We start from the raw sequence: 17634 nt of genomic DNA, 5'->3' as shown, positions 1-17634 counted from the left end.
GGCTCTGTGAGAACATGTCTCGGATGCTGGATTCAGGCCCAATTCAAAACATGATTCACCAACTTTTGATTTGAAATTGAGATCCTAGAATGTTGTTTTTCTCGAAAAAATGCAGCTGAAGCCAAGCTGAAACTTCACAAGATTGGTTGTTCAGCATCCTTCTTCAGATATTGAGCACTTTTGTTGCTTCAAACGAACAAAATGCACCAATTACAAATGATGGACTATACCTTTAATAACAAATTAGCACTACTGGTACAAAAGACAGATCCATTACGCCCCCACCCACTACTTGACAAAGTCCATTTCCCAGTGAACCTCAGCACCTAGACCAGCCAACCTGTCCCATTATGCAAGGGTTCGTTTAAAAGAATTGAAGCTTTATTAAACAAATGTACACTTTTTTATTCAAATTTGCTGTTTCTCTGTGAAATAACCATTTTTGCAGAATTCTGCCAGAAATCTGCCAAAAAAATCCATCCTGTCAAATTTTCTGTCAAACTCGTTTTTTTTTACAAATATTCTGTCAAAGTTAGCCGAAAATCGGCTAAAACAATCATCCTGTCTGCACCCCACATGCCACTGGGACTTCGGCCTCGTAGCACGTGGCACAGACATATTATTACGAGTTCCATGAGTGCAAGCCGCATACTTACCCCCGGTACCGATACAATGAAAATGTTCAAATTCGTTACCTCATCTATTTCACATAGAGTGATTGTCTCTATGTCGGAATGCTTGTCCAGCTCACGTATGACGCCCCCATCGCCCCCGCCAACTATGAGCACCTGCAAGCATTTCAAGAAACAATTTCATTATTCAATTTATTGCCTTTTCATCAGGGTTCGACCTTTTTTCACTAGCCAGCCAGGCTACTGAAACAGACTCTTAGCTAGCCCGGGGGCATTTTCACTGGCCTGCATGTTTTTTCTTATATACATGTAGAATGTCTCATGAACAACAAGGTGCACACATGTAAAACGTGTCTCCTGAGACAATCTTGTCAGTGTTTTTAATAAACACATAAACATTTAATAAAACTAGCCACAAAGTGATACAGGTTGGCTTTCTGGTATTTAATGATCTATTTCTTCCTGCCCTTTTATCTTTGCCGTAGCCCAGTAATTGTTGACTCGCCAGCCGGGCTACTTAAGGAATAGTTTGACTAGCCCGCTGCAGTTTTGACTAGCATTTGGCTAGCGGGCTACCGCTAAAGTCGAACCCTGCTTTTCATTAAATGTTCTAACGTGTACACTGTATGAGTTTGTACAGTATTCAAATTTCTGTATTGTAGGTACCGGTATTTAAATTTGTATGTGCAAACCGAGAAGTAGAATTTCATGCTGAATTGAATTGAACTGAATTAAATTGAAGCAGAAGAAAGGCACGCAGCAAAGTTTCTCACGTAAATGTTAACTCAATCTGTCAACCCTTGCATTATGTACTGTAAATACGCATAACAAGTACACATTAAATTGACAGATACTACTACAATCACAGCAACAAATAATTCCATCATACCAGAACTTGATAATAGATTTGAACTTGTCAGCAAACTGGATTTAAGTTGGTGCTCGTCTGCAGGCTTTCAAGCAGACCCGGGTGGGAAAGTAGGAGAACAGTAGGATGAAAATAAAAATAAAAAAGAAACAGGACAAAAACAGGACTTTGGAGGACAAAAACAGGATAAAAATAGGACTTTTGTTGGCTTTCAGGAGTACATGTAGTTTTTGTTGATATCTCACTCGTGTCCACAGCATAAGCCACATTTGGCATGTTCTGTACTCACAACACTTGTGCTCCATCCTCAACTAAGCTCTTGGACGTACAGTTGCAGTACTCCTGCGCCCAAGCCCTTCATTGTGTGATTTCCATATACGACAGTGTGTAGCACTGTTAAAAAGTTTCCGTGAGAATTCATTTTTTTGGAGTTGTGGGACCAAAAAAGAAGGAAAAAGTAGGAATTTCAAGAAAAAAATAAGAAAAGTAGGAGTGAGGTCAAACAAAAATTAGGAAGAAGTAGGAAAACAGGAACACTTGAAAGCCTGCGTTTGGTTAATGTTGATGAGATTGAGTGGATCTGAAATCTTGTTAATTTGCTGGTTAGGTATTCCAACTGCGCATGTGTACATCAAGATTTGCCAAATTTTCTTTCCGGCTAAAAATGCCATCGTATGCGTGCAAAAGCATAGCGGGGTACCAGCAAAATTGAAGAGATCATCGTGTGCTGAAGTGAGCAAAATTGAAGAGATCATTGTGTTCTGAAGTATAACATTTTGCAAAAAAAACCTTTGGACAGCAAAGTGTTTATAGGTGTCTTGTGTGTCAAAACTTGGGTGCGAACGAAACGTCCACCTCTTTTCGCTTGCATGAAAAATTACACAGAATGCAGATTTATGTTACCACGTACGTCCCCCATAGCCTTGTGTGCATTTATCTCCCGCGGTAATTCGAAGAAAAAAAAAGAGAAAAATATCCTCGGCACCAAACTATTTTGGAATACCAAACTTGCTTATTGCCACGAAAGCAACCTTCTGATTTTTTTTCTCACACTGAACTTACTGACAGCACTGAATACCGTACACACGCTCACAAAATATTACAGCACATTTATGGGCTCTGTCTGGAATGTCAGTCCGAGACAGGCAACACGTACATTCTTAGGATTGGGGTGGCAGGCTACAGGTACGTGAGCAATCATCTCCTGATAGCCAAACTCATCCTTCTCCGCACACTGCACGTCTCCGTCCAACACCAGAAGCTTCCCGCTGCTTTTACTGAAAGACAAAAAGAAAGAAAGAAAAAACCTCTCACCATTTGCAGAGACTCACAAGATCAGACAGCGTCGTCTTAATCTTGCTGGCCACTGCGTCTGCCACCCTGAGCTTGCTGCCCACCCAACCATACTGTGGGAGCCCACCCAGGGCACTGCCTTAAGAGGGAGAAGAAGTCTGACCTTTGTGGACCAGCTCAAGAGGGACACTGATCTCACATCTGCAGAGGAGCTGTGCACCTGCATGGTAGATCGAGACAGCTGGAGGAAGAGGACTCAGGGACTGGCTCGTGAGTTCGTCACAACCCAGGCGATCCCGACATGATGATGATGTTGATTTGTTTCATAGGTACATGTAACAGCATTCGTCCCAGTATTTTCTACAACTTTCCCTTAAGGTCTGCCAAATCCTACGTCAGGGTTGTGCAAAACAGGCTAAAGGGGTGTTTTCAAAAGAAGAATAACAGGGCAGTTCTCAAACTGCGCGTCGATCTCGCCTGCTTTCGCAAAGGCTTTAAAGAGTGACCTTTGCCCTTGGTGTGTGACCTTGCTTTGACATCATTATTGTATGAAGGTTGCCATGTTGCATCTACCGGCATGACCCAAGTTTGGTTCCAATTGGACTTCAACTTATCAAATGAGACCAGTTTCAAATGTTCAGCCTATTTTACAACTTGACCTCAGATGACCTTTGACCTTAAGACATCACACTTTTGCTCGCAAATATTGAAATTCCGTTTGGCATTATAACCAAAAAGGCACCAAAAAGACCTTGAAAATGGCAAAATGAAAATTTAAAAATAAGGGTCAATAATTAATACAAAGGTGCATTTTCAAGGATTGCATTAAAAACAATTACATTTCACGGGCCCTTTGATATAAAGTTGTGCTTACATAGGGCTTAAATTCCCCCCCCCCACAGTAGTGTGGTTGGGGTCTACGAGCGAATACTTACCTGTAGAGCGAATACTACATATGCATTGTTCCCTATGCCGGCAGGCAATTCGCTAAGAGTTTTACATACAATAGCGCCCTCACGTGTCCTACCCACGACGCCCTGTGACATGCGCACTACGTTAGCGTCCTCTTTTTCTCAAGCGTTACTTGCGTAAGCACTAAAGGAATCGAGTATAGTGGGGAAGGAGGGAGGGGTGCTCTACAGGTAAGTATTCGCTCGTAGACCCCAACCACACTACTGTGGGGGGGGAGTCTACATCACTCTACTTACCTGTAGAGCGAATACTACATATGCATAGACTCGCACCGAGTAAGGCGGTGGGTATACGCAAATTACCGTATGTCTACAGGGGTGTAAGACATGAGGCGTGTCCAAAGGCAAACAACACCAAACCAAAAAACCTACACCCCAGACGCTCCAGGTTTCACCTCGTAAGGGGAACCCAAAGAGCTCGTGCGCAAAAAGTCAGGGGGGTGTAACCATTATGGGGATGAACCCATGATAGGTACACCTAATTAAACTTAATGCCCATACAAATATATATGTATATTTATATGCTCACCCGTTAGTGCTTCCGTGAGGCTCGACTGGCCGCCAGCAGCACTTCTCTTCCAGCCTTGCCATCTACCTGGAGGACATCCTTCAGGTAGCATTCGGAGAACGTGTTAGGGTTCTTCCAGCAGGCTGCCTTGACGATGTCACCTAGGGGGACACCTTTAAAAAAGGCCCACGAGGTGGACACTCCCCTGACCTCATGCGCTCGAATGGGTCCCTGGGTCGCTGGCCAGCCGCCCGGTACGGAACGGATAGCTGTCACGATCCAGCGAGTGATTGTATCGCGGGACGCCGGCCCATGGGGCGGGGTCGTCGTGATGAACAATTTGTTGTGTCCCGTACGAAGTGACTTCGTACAGTTGACATACCACTTAAGTGCTCGAACTGGCACCAAAGTTTGTCGTTTGTCTCGTTCGAAAAAGACTTGATGTCCGGGACAAAGATGTCCGGGGGCGTAAAGGTCTGCGACTGGTTCTTTGCGAGAAAACCGGCCGTAGGGATCAGGCGGACACCCCCTGGTTCCCACCGGATGTGTCCTGTCTGCATCGATAACGAGTGTAGTTCACTACGTCGTCGGGACGTAGCGACAGCCAATAGAAAAGCTACTTTGATGGAGAGTTGTAACAAAGTTGAGCAATTCATTGGTTCAAAGGGAGCCTTCGCCAGTGTAGATAATACACTGAAGAGGTCCCAAGATGGGATTAATGTGCGTACTGGGGGACGAGTATTAAACATCCCCTTGATCAGTTGGGTAATTGCAGGGTTGCCGGAAACGGAGGAACCGTCCGAAAATCCCTGATGGATCACGGCAACGGCCGATCGATAATTTTTGACCGTGGCCGTCGTGAGCCCACTGTTAAAAAGGTATAGGAGGAAATCCCCCACTTCCTCTACAGAAGTATTGGGGGATGAATGGATTGCTGTCTACACCATTTAAAGAAATGGCGTAGTCGGCTATCGTACACCTTTCTGGTTGAGGCTCTACGGGACTGAGCTGCAATTGTTGCAGCTCGTCGCGAAAAGGCCTGCTGAGCAGAGGGATCGCGTGACAATACCCAGCACGTCAGGTGAAGATCCCCCGGAGCCTGGTGACTGATTCCCGAGCTGGGCTGATAAAGGAGATCGGCCCTCCTCGGTAGAATTACCAGGCGGTGAACCAAGAGTCGGCCGAGCCGGGGAAACCACGGCTGGCGGGGCCAGAACAGGCTATGAGGAGAATTCGGCAATCCTCCTGCTCGATCTTGGTCAGCACTCGAGAAACATGGGAGATGGGTGGGAAGGCGTAGGCCAATAGGCCGTCCCACCGCACCGACAGTGCATCGGTCTGCCACGCGTTGGGATCTGGGTCCCTCGCGCAGTAGATCGGTAGCTGATTTTCATTCGCGACGCGAATAGGTCCACATGCGGCCGGTCAATTAGTCGGAAGATCGACTGAGCCACCTGTGGGAGCAGTGACCACTCTGTCGGGGCGATCCAGCCTCCGGAGAAAGCGTCGGCTGTGACGTTCTCTTCCCCCGGGATGTGTACTGCCGACAGTGCTATCCCGTGATGTATGCACCAGAGGGTGAGATCCCACGTTAGTGCACACAGATGGCCTGACCGAGTGCCACCCTGGTGATTGATGTATGCCACCACTGTGGCGTTGTCGCATCGTACCAGGACTGCTTGCCCTCTGACGTCCGACTGGAAATGGTTTAGTGCGTTGGTGACTGCCAGCATTTCCAGGACGTTGATGTGGGATGATTGATGTGCGGGGCCCCACACGCCCGCGACCTGTCGCGGGTGGAGGGTAGCCCCCCAGCCGTACCCTGACGCGTTGGTTGTGATAAGTACCGACGGGCGGGGCGGGCGGAAAGCGCGGCCCTGCGTTATATTGGCCTCGACTAGCCACCAACGAAGGTGGGGGACTAGCCAAGACGTAGTGGGCACCGGATGGTCGATCGGGTGCCAGCGGGGTCTGTAGAAAGACAGCAGGTGAAGGTGAATTGGCCTCATCCTCAGCCTGCAAAAATCCACTAAGTCCACCAGACTGGCCATAAGGCCCAACAGCCTGAGCCAGGCTCGGGCCGGAGCCACTACCGTCGGGAGGAAGAGGGACACGCACTGCCGAAGGTTCAGCAGGCAGTCCTCCGATGGACGGGCCAGTCCCCTGCGAAGATCGAGGGATGCACCTAGAAAGGTGGGAACCTAAGAGGGGACTGGGTGGGATTTCTTGGTGTTGATGAGAAATCCCAGGTCGGAAGCAAGGTGCCACGTTAGTTGGAGCGCCGCTTCCGTCTCCCCTCGAGAACGACCCACTACTAGCCAATCGTCGAGGTACATGAATATCATGATCCCTCGTCACCGCAGTGCCGCCCCGATCGTCTTCACGATCCGGGTGAACACCCGCGGAGAAGTGGATAGCCCGAACGGGAGCACCACAAATTCGTACAGTATATCTTTGTATTGGAAACGTAGGAATTTGCGGTGCTCCGGCCTGATCGGTACGTGAAAATACGCATCTTTCAAGACTATACTGGCTGCCCACGCGGGCGTGATGATCGATTCGAGAATGGTCCGTAACGTTTCCATGCGGAAACGTTTCGGACGTATGAACTTGTTGAGGGGTTTTAAGTTCAATATTGGACGCCACACGCCGGTCTCCTTCTTGGGGGCCAAGAAGAAGGTTGACATGAAACCTGCCTTGGGGGACAACACGAACTGCTCTCTTTAGAAGGAGGGCGTCGATCTCCTCCTCGAGGGAGCGGCGTTTTGCTGTGTCGGGCGGTATGGGCGTTGTCCGAATAAGCATGTCCGATGGGGGGGGGTTCCTCGTAAACTCGAGCGCGTAACTGCTGCTCATCGTTTCGAGGACCCACCGGTCGGAAGTCACCTGCACCCAGGACCCCACGAACTCCACGAACGGGAGGCCGTTCGGAGACGCATAAGTCACTTGCGCCACGCCCCGGTGTACCGGGGAGTGGGCGCACGGAAACCGCGTCCCGACTGGGGACGCTGTTGTCCGGTATGTGGTTGTGAATAACGCGGGCCCACCGTCTTATCGGCGCGCCCACTAAATCCACCACGGGCCGCCCTGACCGGGCGGCGTCAGGGAATGACAAAAGAAGGTTGTTTCTTTGTCTTGTCCGTAGTTTTCAACTCGGCCAGTTTCTTGAGATTAATTCTCTCAGTGGCCTTGAGGCGCTTTGCTTCGGCCTCCATGGCCTCCTGGAACTTACCAGAAAATAAGTCCGGGCCTGAAAGCGGAAGTTCGTCGAGACGCTTACGTGCTCCCGGTGACGGGAGGAAAAGCGCATCTAGCACATTGGCGCGGCGTGACGATGTTGCTAAGGTCGACACTCTAGCAAACTGGTCGAGAGTGGAGCACAGGCCGCGATCGAGGCAATGGAGAGCAGCCACCATCATGTCGGCTGGTATCACCGAATCTTCTTCATATCCCAGTGCCAGGTACTCTGATAGGAGAAGAAGAAAGGACGTCGCACGCATACCCATGCGTGCCGCCGAGTCCATTCTACGGGTGACATCCTCCAGTTTTCCACGGGTCTTGTCCGTAAAAGGAACTTTGGATGAAGCTGTCCCTCGGTCAGCGGCGAGTTTGTCAATGGCCGAGTCCGGCAGGACTGGAGTTGAGAAATATTTCTCAAAATCCCCTGGGGGAAAATGATAATACGAGTCTATGCGCTTAGCGTAGGCACTCCATGTCTTTGCGTGCATTATCCCATCGATGTGGTCAACGCACACGCGGTCCAGGGGCATTGTGGGAAACGCCCGGACCGGTTCTGTCGTCGGTCCCGATCTCTTCTTGAATGACTGACGTTCAGGAAGAGGAGGAGGTTCGGTCCCAGCAGGAAGATTCAGAACTCTGATCATATCCCGTTGGACCAAGCTAAAATTTTTTTTTTTTTTTTTTTTTTTTTAAATTTTTTTTAATTTTTTTTTTTTTTTTTTTTTTGCGGGTCAGCTCGCTCTCGTCCGCCGAGTTGTCAGAGTACGGGGCGAGTTGTCACCGGGGAATGGGAACCAGGCCCCGGGGGCGAAGCAGCGCCGTCACGGTATCGAGCCCCGCTCGGACTCTAGTGACACCGATGGGTGTAAACTAATACCGGGCGGTGACGCCGGTGCACGGCTCTCCGTGCACGGCATTGTCCGCTGGTCTGTAGTCACCCCACCACGGCCGTGATGACTGGCGGGTGGGGGCTGTAATTCTGGAGGGGACTCTGGCGCACGGCTAACCGTGTGCGGTATGTCCCTTTGGCCCGGAGTCATCCAGCTGTGAACGTAGTCTCCCTGTCGGCCCGACAATGAGGCCGCGAGGGAGTGAAAAGCCTCCAAAAAATCATCGCGTGAAATCGTGTGATCGATCGGATGACTCACTAGAAGAACTCGTCGAAGAACGGCGGTTCTTTTTCGATTTTTTTCTTTTTTGAAGAACGACTCCGAGTAGTTGCCGAGGATTGCGGGGACACGGGGATGCCCGAACAACGAATAAAATCCGATGTATAGGCATGGCCCTCCGAGCGTTGCGTTAACGCTCTGGGGGAATCCCAGGGATTCGGCTCTACGCTATCAATAGCCCGGGCGGCCGACAGCGCCCCCACGCCGGTAACATAGGCGGGTGCTGTACGGTCGATTAACCGGCCATATAACAGCCCATCCCCAGGCATCGTGGTAATCACGGGGCTGGGTGGGCCTGGGTGCACTGAGCCATGGAGGAGTACTTCCTCCGGCTGCGTGTGCCCCGTAGACGGGCCAGGGACAGGCACGGTGCGCCCCGTAGTGGGGCCACCTTTTGCCGTACGTCCCTTTTTGGGTGCTGCCCCGGCGTCAGACAATTTCCTTGTCTTGCCGGTGCGTTTCCCCTTCAGTTGGGCGGACCCGTGAATATTGACCGAAGACGGTGGGGTTGTACGGCCCCCCGCTTGGTCAACGGGTCCGTCAGCTCCGACAGCCGGCAGTGGCTGAAGGGGCCGACTAGGGGACTGCTGCCGCGGTGACGTACCATCACCGGTGCAGTCCCCCGAGAACTCGGGCTTGTCTGGTGGGATGTACGTCCCTCCATTATCGACACACCCAGTCCTCCCCAACTTCCTAGATTTACTCATTTCTTACTTCACTTTCACTCAAATACTTCACTAGAACAACTCTACAATAAACACTTTCTCTTTATTTCTTCGAAATAGCTTTCTCCAAGCAAAAGAGGTACCAATAAAATAGTGAAATTCAGGTCGATTGAAATTCCACGTTATACCTCGCCTGCGGCTAAGAGAAAAAGAGGACGCTAACGTAGTGCGCATGTCACAGGGCGTCGTGGGTAGGACACGTGAGGGCGCTATTGTATGTAAAACTCTTAGCGAATTGCCTGCCGGCATAGGGAACAATGCATATGTAGTATTCGCTCTACAGGTAAGTAGAGTGATGTAGACACCAAAGGTTTCATAGCGCTTGACAATTGTTACCGCTGTTCATCAGGCCACAGTTCCAGTTTTTTTCTGCTGGAGCTCCAGATCAGCGCATTCTGGACTCTACCTTCACAGATATCGTACCCATTTATACTCCTGGGTGGAAAGAGGCAATTGTAGTAAGGTGTCATGCCCAAGAACACAAGCACCATGTTCCCGTCAGGGTTCGAACCCACGTACCACGGCACATGAGTCGAACACCGTAACCATAAGACCAAGAAATTTTTTTACGCGTAAATCTGCCATACACGCGCAAATCAATGGTCTTGCGTGCGCGCAAGGAGCTTTCGTGAGCCGTCAAAAAGCACCATCCTCTGGTTCTGCACTGAGCCCAAAACCCAACGGAAGTTTAAACTATTAAGTCGAAGAAAACCGAGAACAACTGCGCACCAAAACCATATCATCTATAAGATAAAATACCTTTCGAAAATCAGCACCTCTTGATACTTGGTGGTTTTTCTGAACAGGACATTTTCAATTTGGTGGCAGTACGCCTGTCCATCCCAGACGTCGTAGAACCATCCCTCCTTCATGAAGGACGTCCCAGGCTCCATCTTGCCGATGTTGAATGTCCCCTGCATACGAATAATGGGTACGGACGGTTGGAGAAGGTGTGTACTGTTTGTGACTTCTTTTAACTTTGTGCGAGTGTTTTTTTGACAAAACAGAAAATACTGAATATCACATCCAACACTGGGAGTGGGAGGGGGGAGGGGGAGGATATCACCTGAAAAACAGCTCTCAAAAGTACCCTTTGTACTCATTTCATGACAGAAACAATAGTCGTTTTTTAATATTTAATCACACCTTAGGCTACATATACCCGAAAAGTGACGGAAATGTCTTCGAGCATTCCACAACCTCTTTAACGCTAGTTTACAGCTGGACACCAAAGTTGCATTAGTTACAATGTGCACTTTGTATAATACGATAGTTAATATCTACAAGGAACAACTTCCCAGTGGAATATTGCTGTTTTTTAGTTAAAATGGGTCCCTTTGGTAGTATGGAGAACAACAATTTAATATCAGTTTTGGGCTCAATAATAATATAAAGTTATGTAAATGAAGGCCTCTGTGGTGTCCACATGTAACTTACGTAACATTTTGATACAGAGATTGTCAAAAGAGGTCCATATAAGATCGTCACAGGAATATAATTTTTAATGGGTGAATTTCCCTCTGAGGTACTTACTGTGAGACACTGTGGTCATATAATTTTCAATTGATCTGCTATTAAAATGGTTTAACAGCTAAATCTCTCATTTTATTTGACGTTAGTTACGGTGTCCACTTGTTAAATTTGCGACAAAATATTAATATAAAAAAAAATCGTCTAAATTTTAGATTTTCAGCAATGAATAGCTTATATTGCAATAAAGAAACTATAATAATCTCCATTTCTGACAATTATGGTCTGGTAACTGGTAACAAGCAGGAAGTGGACACCATGTAACTAACGTTAACTTTCTCTTTATCACCAGCATAAAGCTGCTAATAAAGGAAAGATGCTTTAAAACTTATCTTCTCATTATTATTTTCTATTGAGGGAAGGCCGGTCGAACATTATAAAGGGAAACAAAATTAATACAACCAATTTTATTTTTGATCCCCATGTCCCTATTTTATTCTCCAGTATTGTGTTCTTACACATTTATGAGCTTTTTGCATGTACATGCACATGTGTAATTCTATAAATCAGGGGTCCAACGTGGGACATTGCATTAAAAGGGCCCTAAAACTTTTAAGTTATTTTAATCATGGTCAATCTGGCTTTTCATGTTTTGAGATGTATTGACTTCCATCAGGATGGTAAAATATCAAGCCTTTTCAACAGAAAGGAGATCCTTAACATTTTCATGTCATCTGGAATATTAAAAACACTAAGCTTTAAACATAACTGGGACACTACAGGACACCATGTTACATGTGAAATATTACAACTGGTCATGTAGTTCTTGTTTCTTGAGCATTGCAGCCTTGTTGTTTTCTTATCCTTTTATTTGATGGACAGAATTTGTAAAATACCAAGGATAAGTATACAAAGTGACCATGAAAGACACTTTACACACAGCAGAATTGGTTCACAGGTAACAGGGACACGGGGACACCAAATGTTATGTGAAACCATCATATTGGGGAGCACCATATCACATCTTCACAAATTCAGTTTAAAAAATTGTAACTCATGTTGAAATTGAGTTAGTACAGCCATCATTTTGACCTTAAATATGGCATAGTTTACCTTTTAAGGAGGCAAAAATGAGACTGTTTTTTGTCCCACTTTTGAGCCCAAAAATGAGAATTTTCGGCTTATTTTTAACCAAAAACAGGAACTACCGGTAAATGGGATTAAGATGTTAAACACATTCCTAGGTTTTATCAAATTGATGCAACTTATGGGAGTTTGTTGCACATAAAGTTTCATTATCTTAAATACATTTTCTACTTAGTTCAATTGAACCAAAAAAAGACAATATTTCCTAGTGGTCCCCTACATGTAGTTTATAGAAAGTCCCACTTGTACGGTACTACAACGCCAAAAAAATGTCCATGTGTTCAATAGTTGCTCAAGCAAACTATGGGCCTACTGAAGCTGACGGTTGATCACTCGGGAAGTGCAATCACCTGCAAAGAAGGCAACAGGTGGTACAGCAGGTGACACAAAGCCTTGTTTGACTTTCAACCAATTTTGTAGGTGGGTGGGGGATTTGGGATTGCCTTTTTGTTACTATATTTAAAGGGACACTTGATTTTTTTCATTCGATCTTTCAATAAGGGCAAATGTTTTGAATACCTTTCCCCTGATGGTTTTTATTTAAAAGTTTCATTGACGTTGCTAGCATTCTATACTAAACATATTTACAAATAGCAAGGTTCACACACATCCCTAGGCTAATAGGAATGGGACGGGCTTTCATTGAAACTAGTCATGCTTGACGCCAATTCCAGTGTAGTTTCCTTTTAATAAAAAAGCTATTCATGTTTTACCCTCTGCAAGTTTTTTTCTCACAAAACCTCAGTAGACCGATAAATCCTTGCCTAGCCCCAATAGTACAGGCAATTTAGGTTTGACCTCAAACAAATTGCAACAGAATTTTTTTCACCACAGTGCATTTCTATAAGGTCCCTAAAATGACATTTAGGTGGTGGAAATACACACGTATGCCTAATTTGCATAAATCCAAAAAGGACTTTCGCATTGATTCGGTCATATTTCTCATACTAGGTAGATTTTGGAGGTGCTTTAAATGACAGTTTTAGTCCTTTTACATTGATTTACTCATTATTCTAGTACTAGGTAAATTTCAAGATCCCTATGTTTCTGAAATTTCCCAAATGCTGTATAATTTGCATAAATGCCGTATATCAATTTGCCTAAATTAAAGTTAAAATAATGGATGCCATGTGTGGACATGTACCAATTGAATTTTCCCTGATAATCCAAATCAAATTTCACAACACAGTGCGTTGCTATAAGTTTCCTAAAAAAGTTGTTAAAAATCCAAGTGATGGAAATATGCCTAATTTGTGTAAATTCAAAAGGCCGCTAATTACATGATTTTCATATGATTTGGCCATATAGTATAGGCCGTTATGTACTTTTGCATTTTTTTTGTTTAAGAAGGAATTTTTGCCATATTTGGAAAGAGTTTACCTCCCATAGTTGATCGGATATGCATTGGAGACATTTTTTCCGAGCTACCGGTACCATGTGGCGGCCATCTTGGATTTATAAATGGCCGCCATTTCCAGCCTAATTTGTATCATGTAACTTTGGACTTGATTGTCACATAAAGTTCATTTTGATGGCACACCCCATGTTTTTGATACAAAGGAACCCGAGTACATTATTGTTTACGATATACTCCAAATGGATGGCAGCCATCTTGGATTTTTCAAAATAGCCGCCATCTTGGATTTCATTTATAATAACATTGCACCTGAATGTCCTATGAAGTCCATGTTTTTGAATGAACTCAAGTAAATCACTGTGGACGGGTTACTCATAATTGATGGCAGCCATCTTGGATATTTCATAATTGCCGCCATTTTGAACTAATTTGCATATTAATTTTGGACTTGAATGTCGTATGAAGTCACTATTGGTGGCAAACCCCATAAATTTGATACCAAGGAATCCAATTAACACATTTAGGCATCCCAAATGGATGGCAGCCATATTGGATATTCAAAAAAAGCAGCCATCTTGGATTTCATTTAAATAATAAGGTGGCACCTGAATGTCGTATGAAGTCCATTTTGGTGGCAAACTGCATGTTCTTGATACCAAGATACCCATATTTCCTAGTGGACCCCTAGTTTATAGAAAGTCCAAAATGTATGGTACATGTACTACAACGCCCAAAAAATGTCCATGTGTTCAATAGTTGCTCAAGCAAACTATGGGCCTACTGAAGCTGACGGTTGATCACTCGGGAAGTGCACTCACCTGTAAAGAAGGCAACAGGTGGTACAGCAAGTGACACAAAGCCTTGTTTGACTTTCAACAAATTTTGTTGGTGGTGGGGGGGGGGAGATTTGGGATTGCTTTTTTGTTTCTAAACTAAGTCCTGGAATAAGCCCAATTGGGCTATAAAAACGCACTTTAAATGAAATGATGTTAATTGGAAAGAACTTTTAAAAGTAGGATATAAACATCCACACAACTATCCTTTCAAAACTTGGCGTTTTTGTATTATGCGTGCGAGAACGACTTTCGGGGTCCACTTTTGCAACCCAAAAAGTCGACTGAGCTGTTTGGGTGCTACCGGTAGTTCTGAGTTCATCCGTAAAGTGTTCGCCTTTTGCGGACGTGTATAAGAAACCACATTTTGTGCATTGGTGATTGGTCACTGCTGTTCGCGAGCACAGTACTGTATACGTTATGATAGACACACACAATGTGTATCGTATACTGAAGACGACAGGAAAAACGTATTCATACTCCGTCATGTCCGATGTAAACAACCTTTTTTCTGGGGAACGGTAAGACATTAGGCTGGTTTTCTTTCAACCAGATGTTTGAAACAGGATAAGTAAACAATCCAAAACATGAAATATTGGGGGATTTCAGGACACAGTGCCCCTTTAACTACAACTGTTTGTCATGTTTGTATACATGCAACTAATCATAGATCGGCCTCCCAATTCTCCCCCTTCCCAAACTTTTGGGAAAAACAACAGAACATGTACATTCCCGATGAGCCATTTCATTCTCAAAATGCTCAGATGGGGATTTTAAGAAAGAGTAAGGCTGCACACTGTTTGATTTTGATACACTTCAACAGCTTCCTACCAGCTGTGAAAGTCGTTCGAACACCCAGGCAAGACAGAATCAATACTAACACATCCTTGTTTTTGCCAGGGGAAAACGATCAATATCAAAACACCAGATGTCAATATCACAGTGCACATTTTTTTTTTTGTAGTATTGACCTTCATTCACTTGAATTTTTTTTTAAGCACTAAACTGCCTTTCAAGAGTGTTGTTGACTTCGCTGTCATATCACTTTACTAAAATTGAATTTTTTTTCCTTTCTTTTTTTGAGCACCAAACTGTCTTTCGAGAGTTTCGTTATAAACACGGTCATCCTTAAACCCTAACTTCCATGCCATAGACTTTGTACACATTTTTCATTTTTTTTCTCGTGGGCATTTTGGGCACAAAACATTGAAACTTTTTGTATGACATTGTAACTTAACATATAAACAAAGGTCTTTCGCGAAGATCAATGTAGTAATGAAGTCATCATGGGACAGGTGACGTCATCGTAAACTTGCATGGATCATGGATTGAGCAATTTCAGTAATTTTTTCACCTAAAAGTAGCTTAATATGAAATTGGCTTTCTAGTCATTATTATTTTTGGTGCTACGTATTTTTTTAAATATGAAATACAATTTTGGGGGGTTTGGGTTCCGCTTTTTTTGACTCACCCTGTACGAGATCATGCTACTGGGCACATTTAATTCTGGTACTTAGGCTTCAGCCAAACACTAATTAGTGCCTAATTAGCCTGTTAAAGTTACCCTATTTTTACTGCACTATTAGAATGAATTCTTTTCAACTGTGTATAATACTACCCCTTTTAATAAAACAAAGTGTACCGCACATGTTGTCAAAAATTCACAATTTTATTTCATAATATACGAGATCATGTAACTGGGCACATTTAATTTTGGTACTTAGGCTTCAGCCGAACACTAATTAGTGCCTAATTGGCCTGTTAAAGTGACCCCGTTTTCACTGCACTATTAGAATAAGTTAATTTCAACTGCGTATATAATGCTAGCCAAACGGGGCTATTGTATCAAATAAGAAACTACATGTACGTAGTTTCTTATTGGAGATTTCTTGTATTGCTATTTAAACTTAAGGTTTTTTTTTTTTAAATTTAGTCTTTTAAACCAAACTGCCCATTTACATTACTCCCCACACTTTCAGTCCCAACACAAATACAACCTACCTGATCATGATTGGGTTAAAAATGTTGATAATATGTGACCTGTTCTGTCAAAATCAGACTTTTCTGGGCATAAGGTCGAAAATGATATTTTTACATATTGTTAACATATATGTTCTTTTTCCTTTTAATAGATGGTGTAATTTTTGAAACCGGTCATTCCTGGGCAGAGTTATGCTATTTTGAAGTTCATTGTGTCGAAAAGTAGAGAGCGGAGAAAATGGCCACGAACGTCACAAAACAGTTATTTCTTTAACTGATATACCTTATCAAAATCACCAAAAATAGTATATGTAGAGTTCAAATTAGGGTTTCAAACTTTTATAATATATATTATAGACATGTTCAGGATTACAAATATGCAAAAATTTGAAAATCGATAAAAATCACCCCCACAGCGTTTTTTGGCCCTATCTCAATTTCAGCCTCTGCCTAGAAGCGTCTGCTTTTGACAGAACAGGTCACATATACTCAACATTATATATCTTACAAGCATGGACAAACTCATAATTGAAGAAAACTTACCTGGAACTATTCAGACTTCCTTTCAGCGAACAATGGAGTACATATAGTGACGTGGGCCCAATTTCATAGCGCTGTTTAACAGCTGACTTTGTGCTTATCAAGCGTCCTACTTCATAGGGACCATTAAGCAGTAAGCACAGCAAAAGCACGCTTAACCCCAGAAGAAAACTTTGCTTAAATCAGTGACGTAACAACAGAAATCTCCATGCACGCGCAACCGTTAGCATGAAATAGTGCAAAAGCAGCAGCATGATTTTCTGCTATAGTACATGTAAGCACAACTTTTCTGCTTACTGTTAAGCAGTGCTATGAAATTGGGCCCTGTGCTTAGTGTGTACTCTCAAACATGTCTGGTGATGAGGTTTGCAGGTTTTACATACCACTCATTGCCTAATGTGGGTAGGCGTGTCATCCACATGAATGCAAAGATTTGGGACATCTGTTTGCGTATAAATAGTCAATTGTTCTAAAATGTTAACTACCGGTATTCCGCTTGTAATTGACTGCGTCCTACACGCACCACTAATTAACATCATCAGCCACATTGGCTAAAACCGCCACTTATTACCGGTATATTGTATGACTTCCGGCTGCTGATGGTTTAAACCATCAGCAGAACCATCAGCAGTGGGTATGATTTAAGTTGAAATGGCGCCACACTGACGAACGGGATTGGCACTGTCAGCTGGCAGGTATTGTCCACGATGTGAAATGTAATTATGTCAATGACGCTCATTTGCATTAATTAATTAGCTGTTTCGGAAAACACATCGAAACAGCTCTTGTTTTGTAATTTTTTTCTCTCTTTTTCCCCCCCCTCTGGTTTCAATAGGATAACACCTGTTTTCATTTAACGTATGCAGGAGTTTGGAACTTTTTTGCACATCCGATCGATTACA

General features: G+C 44.3%; 1 protein-coding gene across 2 annotated transcripts in view; it reads right to left on the bottom strand.

The window, feature by feature from the left end:
* LOC119744879 (spermidine synthase-like) overlaps positions 1–17634 on the bottom strand; it is a 37291-nt gene that overhangs the window by 4337 nt on the left and 15320 nt on the right. For both annotated transcript variants that reach the window (XM_038221063.1, XM_038221064.1), the window contains exons 2-4: positions 10166–10320; positions 2657–2777; positions 696–788 (exon numbers count right to left, since the gene is read on the bottom strand). In XM_038221063.1, the coding sequence (XP_038076991.1) occupies positions 696–788; positions 2657–2777; positions 10166–10320 (369 nt within the window). The remainder of the gene's footprint in view (positions 1–695; positions 789–2656; positions 2778–10165; positions 10321–17634) is intronic.

This window comes from Patiria miniata, unplaced genomic scaffold, assembly GCF_015706575.1.
Source record: "Patiria miniata isolate m_02_andy unplaced genomic scaffold, ASM1570657v1 HiC_scaffold_7, whole genome shotgun sequence".
In the NCBI taxonomy this organism is placed as follows: Eukaryota; Metazoa; Echinodermata; class Asteroidea; order Valvatida; family Asterinidae; genus Patiria; species Patiria miniata.
This window is presented reverse-complemented; position numbering and strand designations above follow the sequence as displayed.